Below are 16,052 nucleotides of genomic sequence, written 5' to 3'. Positions count from 1 at the left end.
AGACGATAATGGTCAAGAACATAATAAAAAGAGTGTAACCATCTGTTAAAAGTTACCACTTGCTGTAACAATGTAGGTGCTAAAATAAGAGTTTGACAGAAAGACGGGACGGCCAGATGAGAACAAAAGATTTTTGGGCACTCATGTAAAAGACTTTTTAAACAGTATTTTCTCGTATAAAATCCAGCACCCAGGGACGTGAGGTCACTGGACGCGGCAGCAGCGATTTTACTCTGTGGGAAATCAGGGTGGATGTGGATGTTGACACTGTCGCTGTCACATGACAGCTGAACCCGGAAGTGGGAGGGCGTTGCTTTGCTTGGGGCTGGTGGGCTGTCAGAACAAGGTAGTATCTTCTTAATAAACATACTTCTGTCAAATACAGATGGAGTTCACTTTTACATAATATGTCACGGTGATTACAATGTTTATTTAGCTGATGTAGTCACAGTCTTTGTCTTTTCTTTGCGGCTAACGTTGAGGATGCTTACAGTGGTTAGCTCTCTCAAGCTAGCAGAACGCCATTAGCTAGAAGGCTAACAGACAGAGGACAACAAAGCATTCATTTGGGAATTTCCCTCATTATTCTAAGACAACAGCAACTTAACAGTTTATTTATGTCTTTTTAACACTTAAACTGTGTTTTAAATACGTTGTTGTGTGTGCTACATGTTTTCTGCTCACTCTGTCGTGGATTCAATGTCAACAGCTTCTTTCATCCTGTTAGCTAACGTTAGTTACCGTTAGAAGAGTGGAGTGCTGAGATAAGCAGACTTGTACAGAGTAAAGTAAAATAACAATGGTTTAAGTTTATGTTCATGTAATACGGTAAACTGTAGGTAGGTTGGCATTTGCATAACGTCACCTAAATGGCAGTAAAATAGGGTGTAAATCTTATAAATAATGCATGACTCCTAGTGATTTAATGCATGACTAAATACAAGATTTATATTTTAGTTTTGTTGCTCACCATTAAGAAAGAATCAAGGTACTATGACTTTAGATTGACATTAAGTTGCCTGTATTTTAGTCACATGGAAGTGTATGCAGTAGTATTTATGTATTCATGTCTATGATGTAAATGTTTGCACCTGAGAGCTACTTAAATGAAAAACAAGCTTCATATTTCTCTTAGAACAGGTACTGTTCTGCTTTCAGAGAGGCTGAGCAAATATTACATGGGTCTGAAATAGGGCCTGACTAGGGATGCACGATATTATTGGCACGTCATCGGTATCGGCCGATATTGGCTTAAAAATGAACTATCGGACATCGGCCAACACGCCGATATCCTCCGATATCTGCCGATATAATTAACTGATAAAATAATGGGCTGCTGCATACTTGATTAAATGCCCGACCTCGGCGCAATGTCCCCAGTGCGAAGAAGACCTGCGCGGCGCAGCGGGATGATGTCACGTGTGTGACGTCATCCCAAACGGTGTGGGCGTGTGGAGCGGTGATGCGAGGAGGAGCCAAGGCAAAGTCTTTCAACACTACAAACTTGATTAACCCGTCACCCCGACCGTTGTAACAAATGTGATAAGAGTATCACCATTATACTGTACGCTAATTCCAATACAGAAGAGAGTTGATGATCTCTGCAATTATGTGGGCGGGAAAAAAGTATATCGGTATTGGTATCGGTAATCGGCTAAATTAGTTGTAAAATATCGGCATATTGGATATCAGCAAAAAATCCAATATCGTGCGTCCCTAGGCCTGACAGATGTATCAGTCCTATCATAGATATATTGGTAACGGCATGTATGATTTCTGTCCCTATGCACAGGTATATGTTTTTTTAGAAAATAAAATGCATAAAACAATGTTCGGAGCGATTTTTAAAAGATTTAGCTTATCCAGCAGAGCGCACATGACTACATAGTTTACAATCCTCTCAGCATTGTCTGCTGTATGTATGTAAAATGTAAGCAGAGTTTTACAGCTGAGCAGACAGTGGTCCACACTAGAGTTGGTGTTGTATGAAATAAGGTTTAATGTAACTAGAAACCAGCTAACAGTGAATTAACAAACCTAAACTGATGATCTAGTTATTATAAACTAATCATTTGTTTGTGGTGACTAGTAGGAATTTATGATTGCATTATTTCATGCATTAAATCATCGTAAGTACTGCATTATTTAGGCATTACTTTAGTGTCTTATGTGTGCCCTTTATAGATAATATGTGTAAACCCTGATACTGTGGAAGAAAAAACGACTTGACGTGTAGTTCAAGCATGATGACTGAAGGTTTATTCCTGTATAATAGATGTGTATCCTATGTGGGCATATTGATAAAAATCTGTTATGTTCTGTGTGACAGCATCCACCATGACAGCCATTAAGCATGCTCTCCAGAGGGACATCTTCACTCCCAACGACGAGCGTCTCCTCGGTATTGTTAACGTCTGCAAAGCGGGGAAGAAGAAGAAGAACTGCTTCTTGTGTGCGACAGGTTAGTTCCACACAAACAGCTGCAGAATAATGTCAATAACAAAGGTGAATGTTCCTCAAATAATGTGCCTTTGTCCCCCCTCCAGTCACTACAGAGAGGCCTGTGCAGGTGAAGGTGGTTAAAGTGAAGAAATCTGATAAAGGAGACTTTTACAAAAGACAGCTGACATGGGAGCTCCGAGATCTGACTGAAGTAGACGCCAAAGATGCGAGCAAGGTCAGAGAAAGTATTTATTTTATCCAACTGAACTTTAAATTTTCACAACTTTCAGAGCTCATACTTCTTCTCTGGTTTAGGAGAATCCTGAATTCGACCTTCACTTCGAGAAGGTGTACCGCTGGGTGGCGAGCAGCACGGCTGAAAAAAACTCCTTCATCTCCTGCATCTGGAAGCTGAACCAGCGCTACCTGAGGAAGAAGGTGGAGTTTGTGAATGTCAGTTCTCAGCTGCTGGAAGGTGAGAGACGCTCTGCTCTTATGTTAGCCTCCCCTGTGAGCGCATGCCTCTGTCCATGATTTGATTATATTTGTTTGAAGGCCGGTCTCTCTCTCTTAAACAAATATATGTGTGTTTGTTATATTTAAGGCAGGGCTGGGCGATAAGGCAGAAAGCATGATAATGTCTTCTTTATTGATTTATCAGGATATATGATTTGATAATGCTGCCAGTTTTAAGAGTGTCCTAAAAACAATGGAGGCCTGCAGAGACCGGAAAGTTCACTTTAGTTTATTAACATATGCTAAAGTTATCTATAATGCATTTTTAAGAACGTATTCTTCTTGTAAGGAAGTAAAGATAATCAGAACTAGTACATAGCGCAGCATGTTTTTAGTTCAGGATTCCTTCAATGTTCATCGTTCACAAGGTTTTTACCGGGAGCCAAATTACCCACAGAGGTCTCCTCCTCTCCTCAACAAATGACCTGATAATTAAAACCAGTAAAAGCAGTAAATAAATCAGCTTCTCTCAGACGCTTTTCAACAGTCACTGCGTCTGGAGGGCCAGGGGGGGCTGTGAGCTCAGCGGCGGTGCTGAAGTTTTAAACAGTCAGAGTATTATCCACAGAGGTGTTCTCCTCTCCAGAATAAAAGGACCTGATCATTAAAACCAGTACAAACACTGATTAAAGCACTGTCAGGTCAAAATTCTGTCTCTCTCTAACACTCTTCAACAGACAGGACGTCAGGAGCTCCAATTGTTTCCTGGAGTTGGAGGCAGATGCAGGACGTACGTTAGGGGGGCTGCTAGCTGAGCTGCTTCTAGCATGACTAGAATTAACATCAATTATTACACGATAAAGAAATTTCTTCAGCTTTAGACGATAACAGGAGTACACTCTTACTGTCACGTTCGTGCAACTTGATTCCACATTTTCAGTGTTTTTTAGGTAACATCCACTTTCTCTCCCGGCAGTTCATCAATGTTTTGCAGTGGGAAGTGAGCACGAACTTCAACGTATACCGGAAAATCCGGAGTATAAATCGCACCGCAATATAAAACGCAGTCTGTTTTTGGGGTTATCCCAGAGGGGAAAAGGGTTTCCTGACACTATTAAATATTAAAAACGTGTATACAAATTATTTTAACAATTTATTTTAATTTGAAACACATTCAAAACACGCTCAGATTACAGCCTACCATCTGTTTTCACACTGCCGAGGTGCGGCAGTTGAGCTCAGCCCACGGTAACATTGATTGTTGTGAGGACGGCGGCTGCACTGGCGGTCATGACGACGCATGTCCGTGACGAAGCTTTAGCTAGATTATAGCGCCATCGTCTGGGTAAAATACCGTAACACAATAAAATACCTCTCTCTACATTTTATACTGGTATATTGGTCGCATCGATATATAGGACGCAGTCCACTTTTTAGATGAAAGAAAAAGTAAAGTGCGTCTTATACACCGAGTATTACGGTACTTCACATGCAACATTTTGTGCTGTCGGATCTACTCCAGTAAAACATGTATCGTTGTATGGTCAGTATAGTTGAATCGCCCAGCCCTGGTTTGAACCCCTGCTGCATTTCGGTTGATTTTATTTATTAATAGCATGTTTGAAAAGAGTGTTCAGCCTCCTCTCTGTATCTTGGTTTCTGTGTTAAATTCTTCTTTATTCTCACTTTTCTCTCTTTAACTTTCTCTGGCCAGAACTTCCTAAAGCGGAAGGTTGGTAGGACTTAACTTCCCTCTCCTCACCCCTCTCTCCATTGTTACCTCATGACCTCAAACCACCATTCTCATTAGAGACTGTCACCTCCTTAGAGCTCCTTTTCTTTGAAGTTTTCACTTTACATATGGACGGGCATGATTCATTTTTTTCAATGATCATAACACACATTTAGCTCATGTCTGCCTCACGTTCAGCTGTTTTATTTGCTCATCCACCTTAATTTATTGGTTTATTTACTGACATTAATGTTTCTAATTTAGCTCATACTGTTTCTAGCTGTTTCAGAGTAAAGTGCAGCAGCTTTTATTCTTTTTATACTACATTTTTTCTTTTTATATGCAAAAACAAATATAGAGAAGTTCATGTAGCTGGAAGGATCCTCTTCAGATTGTTGGAATATTCTCACATCACGGGTAGAGAATGAGTCTAATTTATTTAAAATCTATGACATACTTGACATAATAAATCATCTCTTCAGAAAAATCCATTCCCTGCTACTGAATGTATTTTTGTCTCTAGTTGTTGGTGTAAAATTTGATGTGTTGTAACTTTGTTCTCATGCTTTCGTTGCACGTTTCCATCTCTGTTTGTGCGATCAGAGTCGGTGCCGAGCGGTGAGAGTCAGAGCGTTGCAGGAGGCGATGAGGATGCTCTGGACGACTACCAGGAGCTGAGCACCCGAGAGGAGCAGGACATCGAGGGCATGATGGAGATGTGCGAGTACGCCATCTCCAACGCTGAGGCCTTTGCAGAGAAGCTCTCCAGAGAGCTGCAGGTCCTGGACGGGGTGAGTGAAGCAACTGAAACGATAGACTAGAAAGCATAAAACTGTTTTGTTCTCTGTCATCCATCCATTTTCTCTTTTTTTGTTTCCACCTTTAAGGCTAACATCCAGTCCATCATGGCGTCGGAGAAGCAGGTCAACATCCTGATGCAGCTGCTGGATGAGGCTCTGTCTGAGGTGGACACCATCGAGGGGAAGCTGAGCAGCTACGAGGAGATGCTGCAGAGCGTCAAGGAGCAGATGGACCAGATCTCACAGAGCAACCGCCTCATCCAGATCAGCAGCACCAACAATGGCAAACTGCTGGACGAGATCCAGTTCTTAGTGGTTAGAAACATTGAAACTCTGTGATTAGCTCAGTTTAAAGAGAGTTCGATTTTTACTCTTTGATGACTGTGTTTGTGTTTCCTCGTGCAGAACTACATGGACCTGTCAAAGGGACACATCAGAGCCCTGCAGGAGGGAGACCTGATGTCCCCTAAAGGCATCGAGGCCTGCATTAATGCCTCTGAAGCGCTGCTGCAGTGCATGAACGTGGCCCTAAGACCAGGTCAGTTTACACATGTGCTTGTTGATCTACAGATGTTTCCTGCTGCAGGTATGTGCAACCCTCAGAAGCTTCATATTTGGAAAAAGAAGGAGTTGTTTACAGGCAGAACAAAATTTTTTATTTACCGTGATGGAGCTGTTGTCCTTTTCTGTCTGTAGGCCACGAAAAGCTGATGGCTGTGACGCAGCAGCAGCTCCTGTTCGCAGAGCTGAGAGACACCTTCGCTCGCCGCCTCACAAACCACCTCAACAATGTGTTCGTTCACCAGGTAACAGCCTCGCTATTATTACAAGAGATCTAACATGTTAGAAAGTATTTAATGTAGCATTACTCCAATTATTTAGATGCAGCTCAGGTGGAAGGTGACAGAAGATTGTCCTGATTTACTGTCAGATGTTTACTTTGGTTACCTGTGCAAACAATGTCGACTAAAGCATCTATAAACATGCTTAAAGTATCAGTGGAAAGTAACATGAGTAGATTCAAGTGGACAAAATGTGAGTTTCTTGTACTTTACCTGAGTATATTTGACCTACTGCATTTAAGTAGGAGATATTGTACTTGTAACAACATGAATGTGACCGCTGTAACTACAGCTTAATCTAAAGATGTTGTTGTTGTTTGTTTAACTCTTGAACAGGAGAGTTTTTAATGTTGTGGTTAAATAAAGAAATAAAAAACGTTTGATGAGCTTCAAGAGATCAAATGATCCAATATATAGCAATAAAGCATAGAGATGAAAAATGGTCCATATGTATATATTATCAAACTCTGTCAGAGGAAGATGATTTTATTTAACCAGAAACAAACGTCGTTTTCTTGACCAGACTCCATCGACAAAAACAGTAATTTTACCTCGCAGAACACAAGAGTTGCTGGTCTACTGCTGCCTCGATCATTATCGTTTGTTTGTGTTATTGTGTGTTACACAAATATTATGTTGGACCCAAACTATTCTTTAAAACACCAAAGTCACACAATAACACAAATAAACTAACCATCAAAGCAGCGGTAGACTAGCAACTCTTATGCTCTGTGAGGTAAAATCACTGTTTTTATGAATGGAGTCTGGTGTGTTTGCAGAGAGCGATCTATCGTCTGTGTGTGGTTAAAACAATCATCTTCCTCTGTAACAAAAAGGTCTATCTCTGTAGGGATCCTGTCACACACTTAGAATAACAATCTGAGCCTGTCAGTGGAAACAACAAGAACTTTAAAAGATGTACTTTGACTGCCATCATGGATTACGATGCAGCCATTACAGCCTGTTTTACAGCTGCAGACTGAAGCAGTCTACTGATCTATCTATGGACTCTCCAAAACATAATTTACAAATCAAAACATGTAAAAATTAGGGCCATGTCAGGAAATATCACAATTTCCCTTGAATTCAGAACTTTTACTTGTAATGAAGATTTTTTTATATCGTTGCACTTGAACCCAGTTCGTCCTCCTAAACAGGCTGTTGTAAACTTGAGGGGCTCATTATTTTGTGTTTAACTGTAGCTGGTGGAGAATCAGAGGCTACAAAAGAGGTTCTCCTTAGACAGAGAAAACTTCACTTAGTTTTCTGGCTGTTTTTTTCTTTGGTATCTGAATTTTACATCAAAGTAAAAACGAACACAGTGAAGGGAGCAGGAATGTCTTTGCAGGTTCAGGAGTAGGACGTTGTGTCTCCAGTGTCTTCTCTGTCAGGACGGGCTACAGTGTTCTTTTCAGTCTCTCTCTCTCTCTCCCCCGCCTTCATGGACTTCCTGTTTACCTGTGACTCTCTTCCTGGGCTCCTTTATGTCGTGTCCTTCTCGCTGTGTCCCTCCTCTTCTTGACTCTCTGTGTTGCTCACTTTGAATCATCCCACTCTGCTCTCTGTCTCTGTGTCAGTTCAACCACTTCAGTCACTTCAAAATGACCATCCCTCAGTTCTATAGGTCCTCCTGTCTGTCGCTTCCAGTGAGTACCCTCACAGAAACCCCACCCGCCCCCTCTTTGCTCATGTCTGACCTCTCGCGACTCAAACCAACTTACATCTCATCACCTCAGAGAGCCTAATGTGAATGCATGATGTTTCTAACTACTTAACATCTGATCTCAAAGCTGACGAGGCACCGCTCATCTTCCTCCTCCTTCATCGACGTTCTGCACTCAGCTGAGGGCTCTGTTTGTGTTTGGGTGCTAACTTGGCTTTTACGCTAAAGATCTCATATCATTGAATCCTGTGCCTGTCTGCTCTGCGTGCATGTCTCATTGCACAAGCTTATAGATACTGAACAAGATAACAAAGAGGGGAAGTGAGGAAACCTTTCAAAGTGTTGAATTTTAGGTGGAAAAATGTGTTTTACCTCGAAAACTTGCGTCTCTTGGTAATATAAAGGTAAGGTATGCTATCCACAGGTGATTGTGATAGAAAGCAAGATAAATATTCCTCGTGTGTTTTTGTGTGAACAGAAAGATTAAGCGTTCTTTCACTGCTAATTGAGCCTCCTCACTCTGTCCTGCAGGGCCACGATCAGAGCTCCACCCTGTCGCAGCACACGGCTGAGCTGACCCTGCCCAAACACAGCCCCCTCCACAGGGACCTGCTGCGCTACGCCAAGCTCATGGAGTGGCTGAAGAACACACACAGGGAGAAGTACGAGGGCCTGTCGAGGGTCAGTGATGCTTTCTGACAGGATATGCATGTCTGCTGTTTCACAGAGAGTTAGATGAGAAGATCCGTCAGACAGCTTTTGGTTGACGAAATGAAAATATGGTTTTCATTCTTGCTCACCTTTTTTTTCAGTCATTAGGATACAGTTGATTGTAACATCAGTGTAACAATAAACATATAACTAAAAGGATGTTATACAGTAAATCAACACTCATTCTTTGTAGCCTGTTTTATCTGAAACTTTACAGAATTTAGATCTTAAGTTTTTTTAGTTGACTTCACCCTTAATTCCTGCTTTACAAATAAACTGCGGTACAGCTGTTCTTCACAAATCAAAAGCATCCAGCAAACCACTGGTCTTCATGTTAATAGAAATGTAGAAAAGCAAACAAGGCAGAAAGTTTAATTATTCCTTAAATTCTGAGTGCTGTTTTGCATCTCAACATCTAAAGCATCTAAACAGCATCTAAACAAATGTCGTCTCCTTTTTCAGACCTACGTTGACTACATGAGCAGATTATATGAACGAGAAATCAAAGACTTCTTTGAGGTTGCAAAGATAAAGATGGCGGGGACAACAAAGGAGGCCAAGGGCAAGTTTGGTAAGAACTTCTGAGAACACGAAGCGTGTTTGTATTTCTGAGTAAAATCTGTCTTCTTGTCTCTTTCTTGAGAATTATACTGTGTTTCTATATTAGCTTGTGCAGCATTTGTGTTGAATTTAAAGACAGAACATTGTGTAATATTCATGTGTGAAAAAGGAAATGAGGACTAATTCTTTAACAGCCTTTTCTGCACCACATCTGTGACCAGGAGCATTTTTCCTTACCTAACGTGTGCTGCCTGTTTTACCTCTTGAAGACGTCTCTCCTGTTTGCACACGGACCTTTAATGTTGAAAGCTTTTTATATCTAAGCTCTGAACAGGACTCTTGTTTGAGCTTTGGTTTATAGAACTCTGCTTTCTGCATCCTGTGTTAGCTTTTCCTGCTGAAAACAAACAAAAACAAAAGAATTTGTTTTCCAAAGGTTTGTCCGAGCTACCAGCATACCTAAACCACTGCAGTGCACGCCAGCGTGTGTGTAGCTCTGTACGTCTAACCTCTAGCCTCACGCCTCCCATGCTGCATGTTTTAAGCCTAACCTGTCTCTGTCTTTGATGCCTGCCTTTCTAACTGGCTGCAGCCACGCTTCCGCGGAAAGAGAGTGCACTCAAACAGGAAACAGAAAGTAAGTATGACAATTTGATGGAGCTATTCCTCTGTCAATTACCCACTCTGCTTCTTACTACTGTGCCTCACATAGCTGCACTAAAAGGAACCCTGCACTACCCCGATACATTCAATTTACGCTCTGCCAACCATCACCTCGCCTTGTGCGTGTTGGTTGGTGCTAAATCCTCACACAGCAGCTGAATGCATCATCACATTCTTTGATATACGCCTCAATAAGCTAACCAGTCTTACCTACGGTATTTTGGATAATTGTTTTTCTAAATTGAGTTACACAATCCTGCAGTTTGACTCTTTCTAACTAAACACACGACATTGAATCACGCTGTGTTTGTCGTCAGGCCTTCACGGCAGCTCTGGGAAGCTGACAGGCTCCACCTCGAGCCTCAACAAGCTGACCGTGCAGGGCTCCAACAGCCGGCGCTCACAGTCCTCCTCTCTGCTCGACATGGGCAACATGTCCGCCTCCGACCTGGACGTGGCTGACAGGACCAAGTTTGACAAGGTGACACTGACAGAGAAACACAGATCCAATCAAACCATTACATTATGTGTGTACATGTAGGGCTGGGCAATACGGCAATATAGGTTGAAAATGCTGCAAGTCTGAGGAGTAACTTGCAGCATGAAGGAACCAGAGGGCTCATAGGTTAAACTTTAGATTAAAGTTGTCTGTCACACTTCTGTAGGCTGTTTTCTTTTAAGTAAAGACAGTTTAACAAATAAAGCACAGAATGAAGCAGTTTCACGTTAAAGTAAGTGTGTGTGATGCTCTCCAGCTGACACAGGACGTCAGGAGGAGCTGCGAGATGAGCTGCCGCTAACGTTAGCTTGGCGTCTTTCTCGGTGCTCAGATTGGCTGTAGGTTAGGATACCTTCAGTGTTCATCCTGCACAAGGTTTCTACTAGGAGCTGATTTATCCAAAATGAACAGTGTCGTGTTTAAAATCAGTTTCCTTCCGATGATTTTCAGCAGACACAGGATGTCTGGTGAAGTCGCTACTTGTTGAACTACGGCTAACGTGAGCTTGTTTCTCTGATAACTTTAGATATAGACGGTTAAGTTTGACTTAAATCCTTCAACCAGTCCATAACAACCAAAGTCTAAAGTGCACTGACGTGATGACTGGATGTTTTATCTGCTTTCACATGCAGATATCTGTATACAGATAAATGCATAGCTAAATTGTCATCAGACGATAGTTGATGCGTTTATGGATAGCATTCAGCCTGTGTTTCAACTTCTATGATCTAGACAGGAACTGTTTTTCCTACATACAACCAAAGCTCAATACTACTCTGACTTCAAACCAAAGCCAGAAAGCGTCCATCCATCCGTCATCTATACGGCTTATCCTGCTCAGGGTCACGGGGGGGCTGGAGCCTATCCCAGCTGTCATTGGGCGAGAGGCGGGGTTACACTTGGACTGATCACCAGTCAATCACAGGGCTGACACACAGAATCAGACAACCTTTCACGCTCACATTCACACCTACGGTCAGAGTCACCACTGACCCTAACGAACATGTCTTTGGACTGTGGGAGGAAGCCCGAGTACCCGGAGGGAACCCAGGCCTGCACGGGGAGAACATGCAGACTCCACACAGAAAGGCCCACTACGTCTGAACCGGGATTCAAACCAGTGTTTCTGCTTTGATCCGACCATACTGACTAAAAAATGCCCAAAGTTTCATTTCATCTCCATAAATTCGATCACTATCTTGTATTGAGATTGTTTTACTGCCCAGCCCTGCTTGTCAGTCTTGGGAGGTTAAACGGAGGTTGTTTCTCTTTGCAGATATTCGAGCAGGTCCTCAGCGAGCTGGAGCCGCTGTGTCTCGCAGAACAAGACTTCATCAGCAAGTTCTTTAAGCTGCAGCAGCACCCGGCGGTTATACCACCTCTCGCTCAGGTAAATCTGTCATCAGGTACCTGAAATAACTGACAGGAGGATCATCGATGCAACCTGCTCATGTGCAGTACATTTGCTCTCTACTCATTCATCTTACGTAGCTGTGATGGCGTCTATTATAAGAACATATTTCTTGCCTGTGAGCGTTATTTAAGACAGCAATAACACGCTGACATGTTTTTAGATGCAGCATCATTCAGGTCAGCTGATGTTTATTTGTTTTTGTCATGTTTTATGTCTCTTCTTTCGTCAGCCTGAAACAGAAGAATTGGATGGAGGCACGCCGTCAAGACTTCCTCCCCAGGCTGAACACAGACACTCTCTGTCATCAGAGTGAGTACTGTCACATCATCTTCTACCACCTCTGCTGCTGATAAAGCCCGGCTCCACTGCCACAAACATTGTTTATATTGTCTCTTTCTCACTCATCACTGCTTTGTTTCTTCTCTTCGTGACTTCAGGAAAGACCTGGTGCGGCTGATGATGAATAAAATCTTCCAGAGCATCGAGACGGAGCTCAACAGTCTCATCGCTCTGGGCGACAAGATTGACAGCTTTAACTCTCTGTACATGCTGGTGAAGATGAGTCACCATGTGTGGACAGCTGAGAACGTCGACCCTGCCTCGTACCTCAGCACGACTCTGGGGAACGTGCTGGTCACTGTCAAGAGGAACTTTGACAAATGCATCGTGAGTAGAGAGAAGTCCAGTCTTCTGAAATATAGGCTGTCCTTATCCGAACTCCAAGATCAGATATAGAGCAGATAAAGGCTTTTTTAATGGATCCTTTTTGACTCTATTGAGCTATTTTGAGCCAAATCGCTATTTTACACAAAAGTGTAGAATTGGTAGGCAGGGGGGCGTGGACTTTTTAATACGGGAAGTGTCCTGGTTTCTGTTTGTAGTACGTTTGTAGTCTGAGTAGTATTGACCAATCACATATCAGCAGGCTTTGGTGTATGCTGGAAAAACAGTCCGTGTGAAGAGCAAAAGCAGGCGGAACATAATCTGCTGTAATGATATCCCGGCTCCCATCAGCAGTCATCGACGTTGATTTTGCTTCTTATTAATCTCTATAAACATCTGCATGCTAACAGCTAACAGCTAACAATCTGTTCTAGATCAAAAATTCAACTTGAGACAAATTCCCTTGATGCTGTGTCACAAAAACAATTCAGTGTTTAGATTTCCCGACTTCCCTGAATGCATCAGAATGATGGCTCCGCCCTCCGTCTCATGTTAAAGTAGTTTTCTTCTCCTCTTGAGGACAGACCTGACAAAGCTTCATGTTGTTCCTAATCTGCATCATGATGTTGTTCTTTCAGCAAACTGAAGAGCCGTTAATTAAAGTCGATCACAAGAGAATCTGTTTCTGTTTGGGCTTCATCCCGCTGCAGTAAGCCAGAGTGCAGCCTCTGTGTAACTTCCTGTTTACAGTGAGACTGAGACTCAGCACAGACAGATGAACGGGCGCTCAGACACATCTGGAGGGAGAATTTCACTTCACTTTGATCTGAACACACGGTCGCTTCTCGAGCTGCTAACTGGACTGTAAACAATGCAGCGCACGGAGAAGGACGTCTGCGCTGGAAGTCGTTTAGCGCTGGACACTGGCAAAACCGTAATGCTCGAAATGCTCGCCGTCACTCCCAGAGGATATATCGTCGTCACGTGATAGCCGATGGGAGCTGAGATTGGTCTACCTGTGATGCAATGCTTCTCACAAAAATTATTAATAAATGCGATGCAGATACTACTTTACTTAGATCAGCACATCCCTCTCAAAAAAGGACATTTCATGCTTGTTTTTTTTTTTGTTTTTGGGAAGAAATTCCAGCAATAAAGTCAAGTTAAGATTATTTTTCATAAAGTACTCTGTGAACTAAATACAATCTATCTCTCTCTCACAGTCCGGGCAGATCCGGCAGATGGAGGAAGTGAAGATTTCTAAGAAAAGCAAAGTGGGAATCCTGCTTTTTGTCAACGGGTTTGAGGACTTTGCTGAGCTGGCTGAAACGATCTTCCGTAACGCAGAGCGCCGAGGGGACCTGGATAAAGCTTACGTCAAACTCATCAGGGCTGTCTTCATGAACGGTGAGGCCGCTTGTGAACCAAAACATCCTACCTTGTTATGCAATGCATGAAAAAATATCTGAAAACTGTATTTGTTTTCAGTGGAGAAAGTCGCCAATGAGAGTCAGAAGACACCGCGGGACGTTGTGATGATGGAGAATTTCCACCACATCTTTTCCACACTGTCTCGTCTGAAGATCTCCTGCCTGGACGCAGAGAGACGAGAAGCCAAACACAAATACACCGACCACCTGCAGTCCTACGTCATCAACTCCCTGGGACAGCCGCTAGAAAAACTCAATGTAAGTCACAGTTATCACCAAGTTCTGTTATGTTTCTGCAGAAAACTGTAAACTATTGTCTCTCTCCTGCAGCATTTCTTTGAAGGAGTCGAGGCTCGTGTAGCTCAGGGTGTGCGTGAGGAGGAGGTGAGCTACCAGCTGGCCTTCAACAAACAAGAGCTGCGTAAAGTCATCAAAGAATATCCTGGAAAAGAGGTGAAGAAGGGACTCGATAACCTCTACAAGAAGGTGGACAAACATCTGTGTGAAGAGGAAAATCTGCTGCAGGTGAGAGATTAATGAAGAACAGTGGATGTGACAATACCTAATAATTTAGGGAGTCAACCATCCGCAATCTTACCTTCAGGATTAAAAATCCTTCCATGAGACATTTAGATTAAAATTGGAACTCCAAGAACACCAAAGCCCCAAAAATGACCTTTATGACAGATTTTAAAGCAGGTTGGCCTCTAGCCCTGATCCTGGATAGCCATCTCTGTTCTGAAAACATTATTATTACATTTAATCTGTTACAGAAATGATGGTATAAAAACGAATGCGACACGTGTTAGGAAAACTTCTTGGACTCTTTAAAGTCAGAGACAGAAAAATAGAAAAAGGCAGAGTTTCTTTCACAGTCATCAGCTGCATTAATTTGACTCTGGGTCATTAACATTTAGAGCTGGTGAAATGATGCTGAGTCATCATCTCAAAGTCTGTGGTTGTTCACCTTTTGGCAGCATTACCGTTATGGCTTTGCAACATCTAATTTCTTCTAATAAAACAGTTTGTGAGAAAGTTTTGTCACATTACGTGATGTGATTTTAATATTGCCCATTATTATTTTATGAGATGAAACCATGGTTACATAAAGTTCCTGTTTCTGCTGGAATGAGGGGAGTTCGTCCAAAAGCTCGACGCTGTATCTGATCCCTACATCTTAATGAAGGAGCTTCATTCAGCTGAGAGGGTGACGTTTAACGGAGTTCAGACTATGACGGAGTGGGGAGGGTCCAGTTTGAGAAATTCCCCCCAGTCTCAACAGAAAAAAAAGAAATTAACCCGCTATCAGAAGACATTTCCTCCTCTCCTCTCATCAATATCTATGAATCAAAAATTGTTTTATAACCAGCAAACATAGTTTTAATATTCGCATTGCTATCTTTGAGCTCAAAGGTAATGTTAATGTTAAAATAGCTTTAAATATTAGCAGATTATATAACACACAAGAATAAAGAATAGATTGAAAACTTAACCCTCTTATACGCAGGGTAAAATTAGACCCAGGTAAGATGGCTGTCAATTGCTTCCATCTCAGATTGATGATGTCACATCTTCTACTTTATATCTAAGGATTTAAAATGAAAATATTCACAGATGTTAAAGCTAACATCTTCTCTGATCTGATGCACTTCCTGTTTGACTCCACCAGGTGGTGTGGCACTCCATGCAAGACGAGTTCATCCGTCAGTACAAGCACTTTGAGGACCTGATTGGCAGGTGTTACCCTGGATCTGGAATCACCATGGAGTTCACCATCCAGGACATGTTGGAGTACTTCTCCAGCATCGCTCAGTCTCATTAATCTAGCTTCTCCAGCTGCACTATGATTCACTACTAAAAAACATGTTCTTTGGACATTCAACATTTCTTGTGTGTATTTTAAGAAAGAGATGTCTGCAATACGTGTGCCTGTTAGTTTAAGATCCAACAGCTCTGCTCTAAATACTTTGTTTGTGTTATATTTTTGTTATTTCCATATGCCATGTGTACATAATAAATTCACAGTTGCCGATCCATTAAAAGTTGTGTCTTTTTTTAAATTAATTTTCATGTTATTTCTCACTAAAGTTCGCTGTATGTTTGGGTTATTGCCTTGTGCTGTCCCCGCCCTCCTCCCCCTGTACGGGCAACGCCGGATCACAAAACACGCTACCCC

General features: G+C 42.2%; 1 protein-coding gene across 4 annotated transcripts; it reads left to right on the top strand.

The window, feature by feature from the left end:
* The first annotated feature begins 298 nt into the window (after window positions 1-298).
* Window positions 299-15,918, top strand: exoc1 (exocyst complex component 1). Of its 4 annotated transcripts, XM_069680578.1 has the most exons (20): window positions 299-346; window positions 2,330-2,461; window positions 2,547-2,677; window positions 2,758-2,917; window positions 4,613-4,630; window positions 5,234-5,421; window positions 5,518-5,745; window positions 5,836-5,968; window positions 6,127-6,236; window positions 8,467-8,616; window positions 9,109-9,217; window positions 9,800-9,844; window positions 10,188-10,351; window positions 11,646-11,759; window positions 12,013-12,092; window positions 12,221-12,449; window positions 13,670-13,853; window positions 13,935-14,134; window positions 14,207-14,401; window positions 15,546-15,918. In XM_069680578.1, exons 2-20 carry the CDS (start codon window positions 2,338-2,340, stop codon window positions 15,696-15,698), a joined length of 2,715 nt encoding a protein of 904 aa, XP_069536679.1. In that variant the 5' UTR covers window positions 299-346; window positions 2,330-2,337; the 3' UTR covers window positions 15,699-15,918. The 4 variants fall into 4 exon arrangements, with proteins under 4 accessions (XP_069536679.1, XP_069536680.1, XP_069536681.1 ...); XM_069680579.1 differs by lacking the exon at window positions 4,613-4,630; XM_069680580.1 differs by lacking the exon at window positions 9,800-9,844.
* Window positions 15,919-16,052: the final 134 nt, after the last annotated feature.

The sequence above is a fragment of the Semicossyphus pulcher genome, unplaced genomic scaffold (assembly GCF_022749685.1).
Source record: "Semicossyphus pulcher isolate SPU_LCO1_2020_fin unplaced genomic scaffold, fSemPul1.0.p SCAF_4, whole genome shotgun sequence".
Taxonomy (NCBI): Eukaryota; Metazoa; Chordata; class Actinopteri; order Labriformes; family Labridae; genus Semicossyphus; species Semicossyphus pulcher.
The sequence above is the reverse complement of the archived record's forward strand: the minus strand, read 5'-3'. Positions and strand labels throughout refer to the sequence as shown.

Bases quoted from the DNA above. Each gene is read 5' to 3' on its own strand.
- exoc1 (XM_069680578.1), top strand. From the start codon at position 2,338: ATGACAGCCATTAAGCATGCTCTCCAGAGGGACATCTTCACTCCCAAC. The intron at 9,845-10,187 runs GTAAGTATGACA...GTTTGTCGTCAG, and splicing joins ACTCAAACAGGAAACAGAAA to GCCTTCACGGCAGCTCTGGG. The intron at 14,402-15,545 runs GTGAGAGATTAA...TGACTCCACCAG, and splicing joins AAGAGGAAAATCTGCTGCAG to GTGGTGTGGCACTCCATGCA.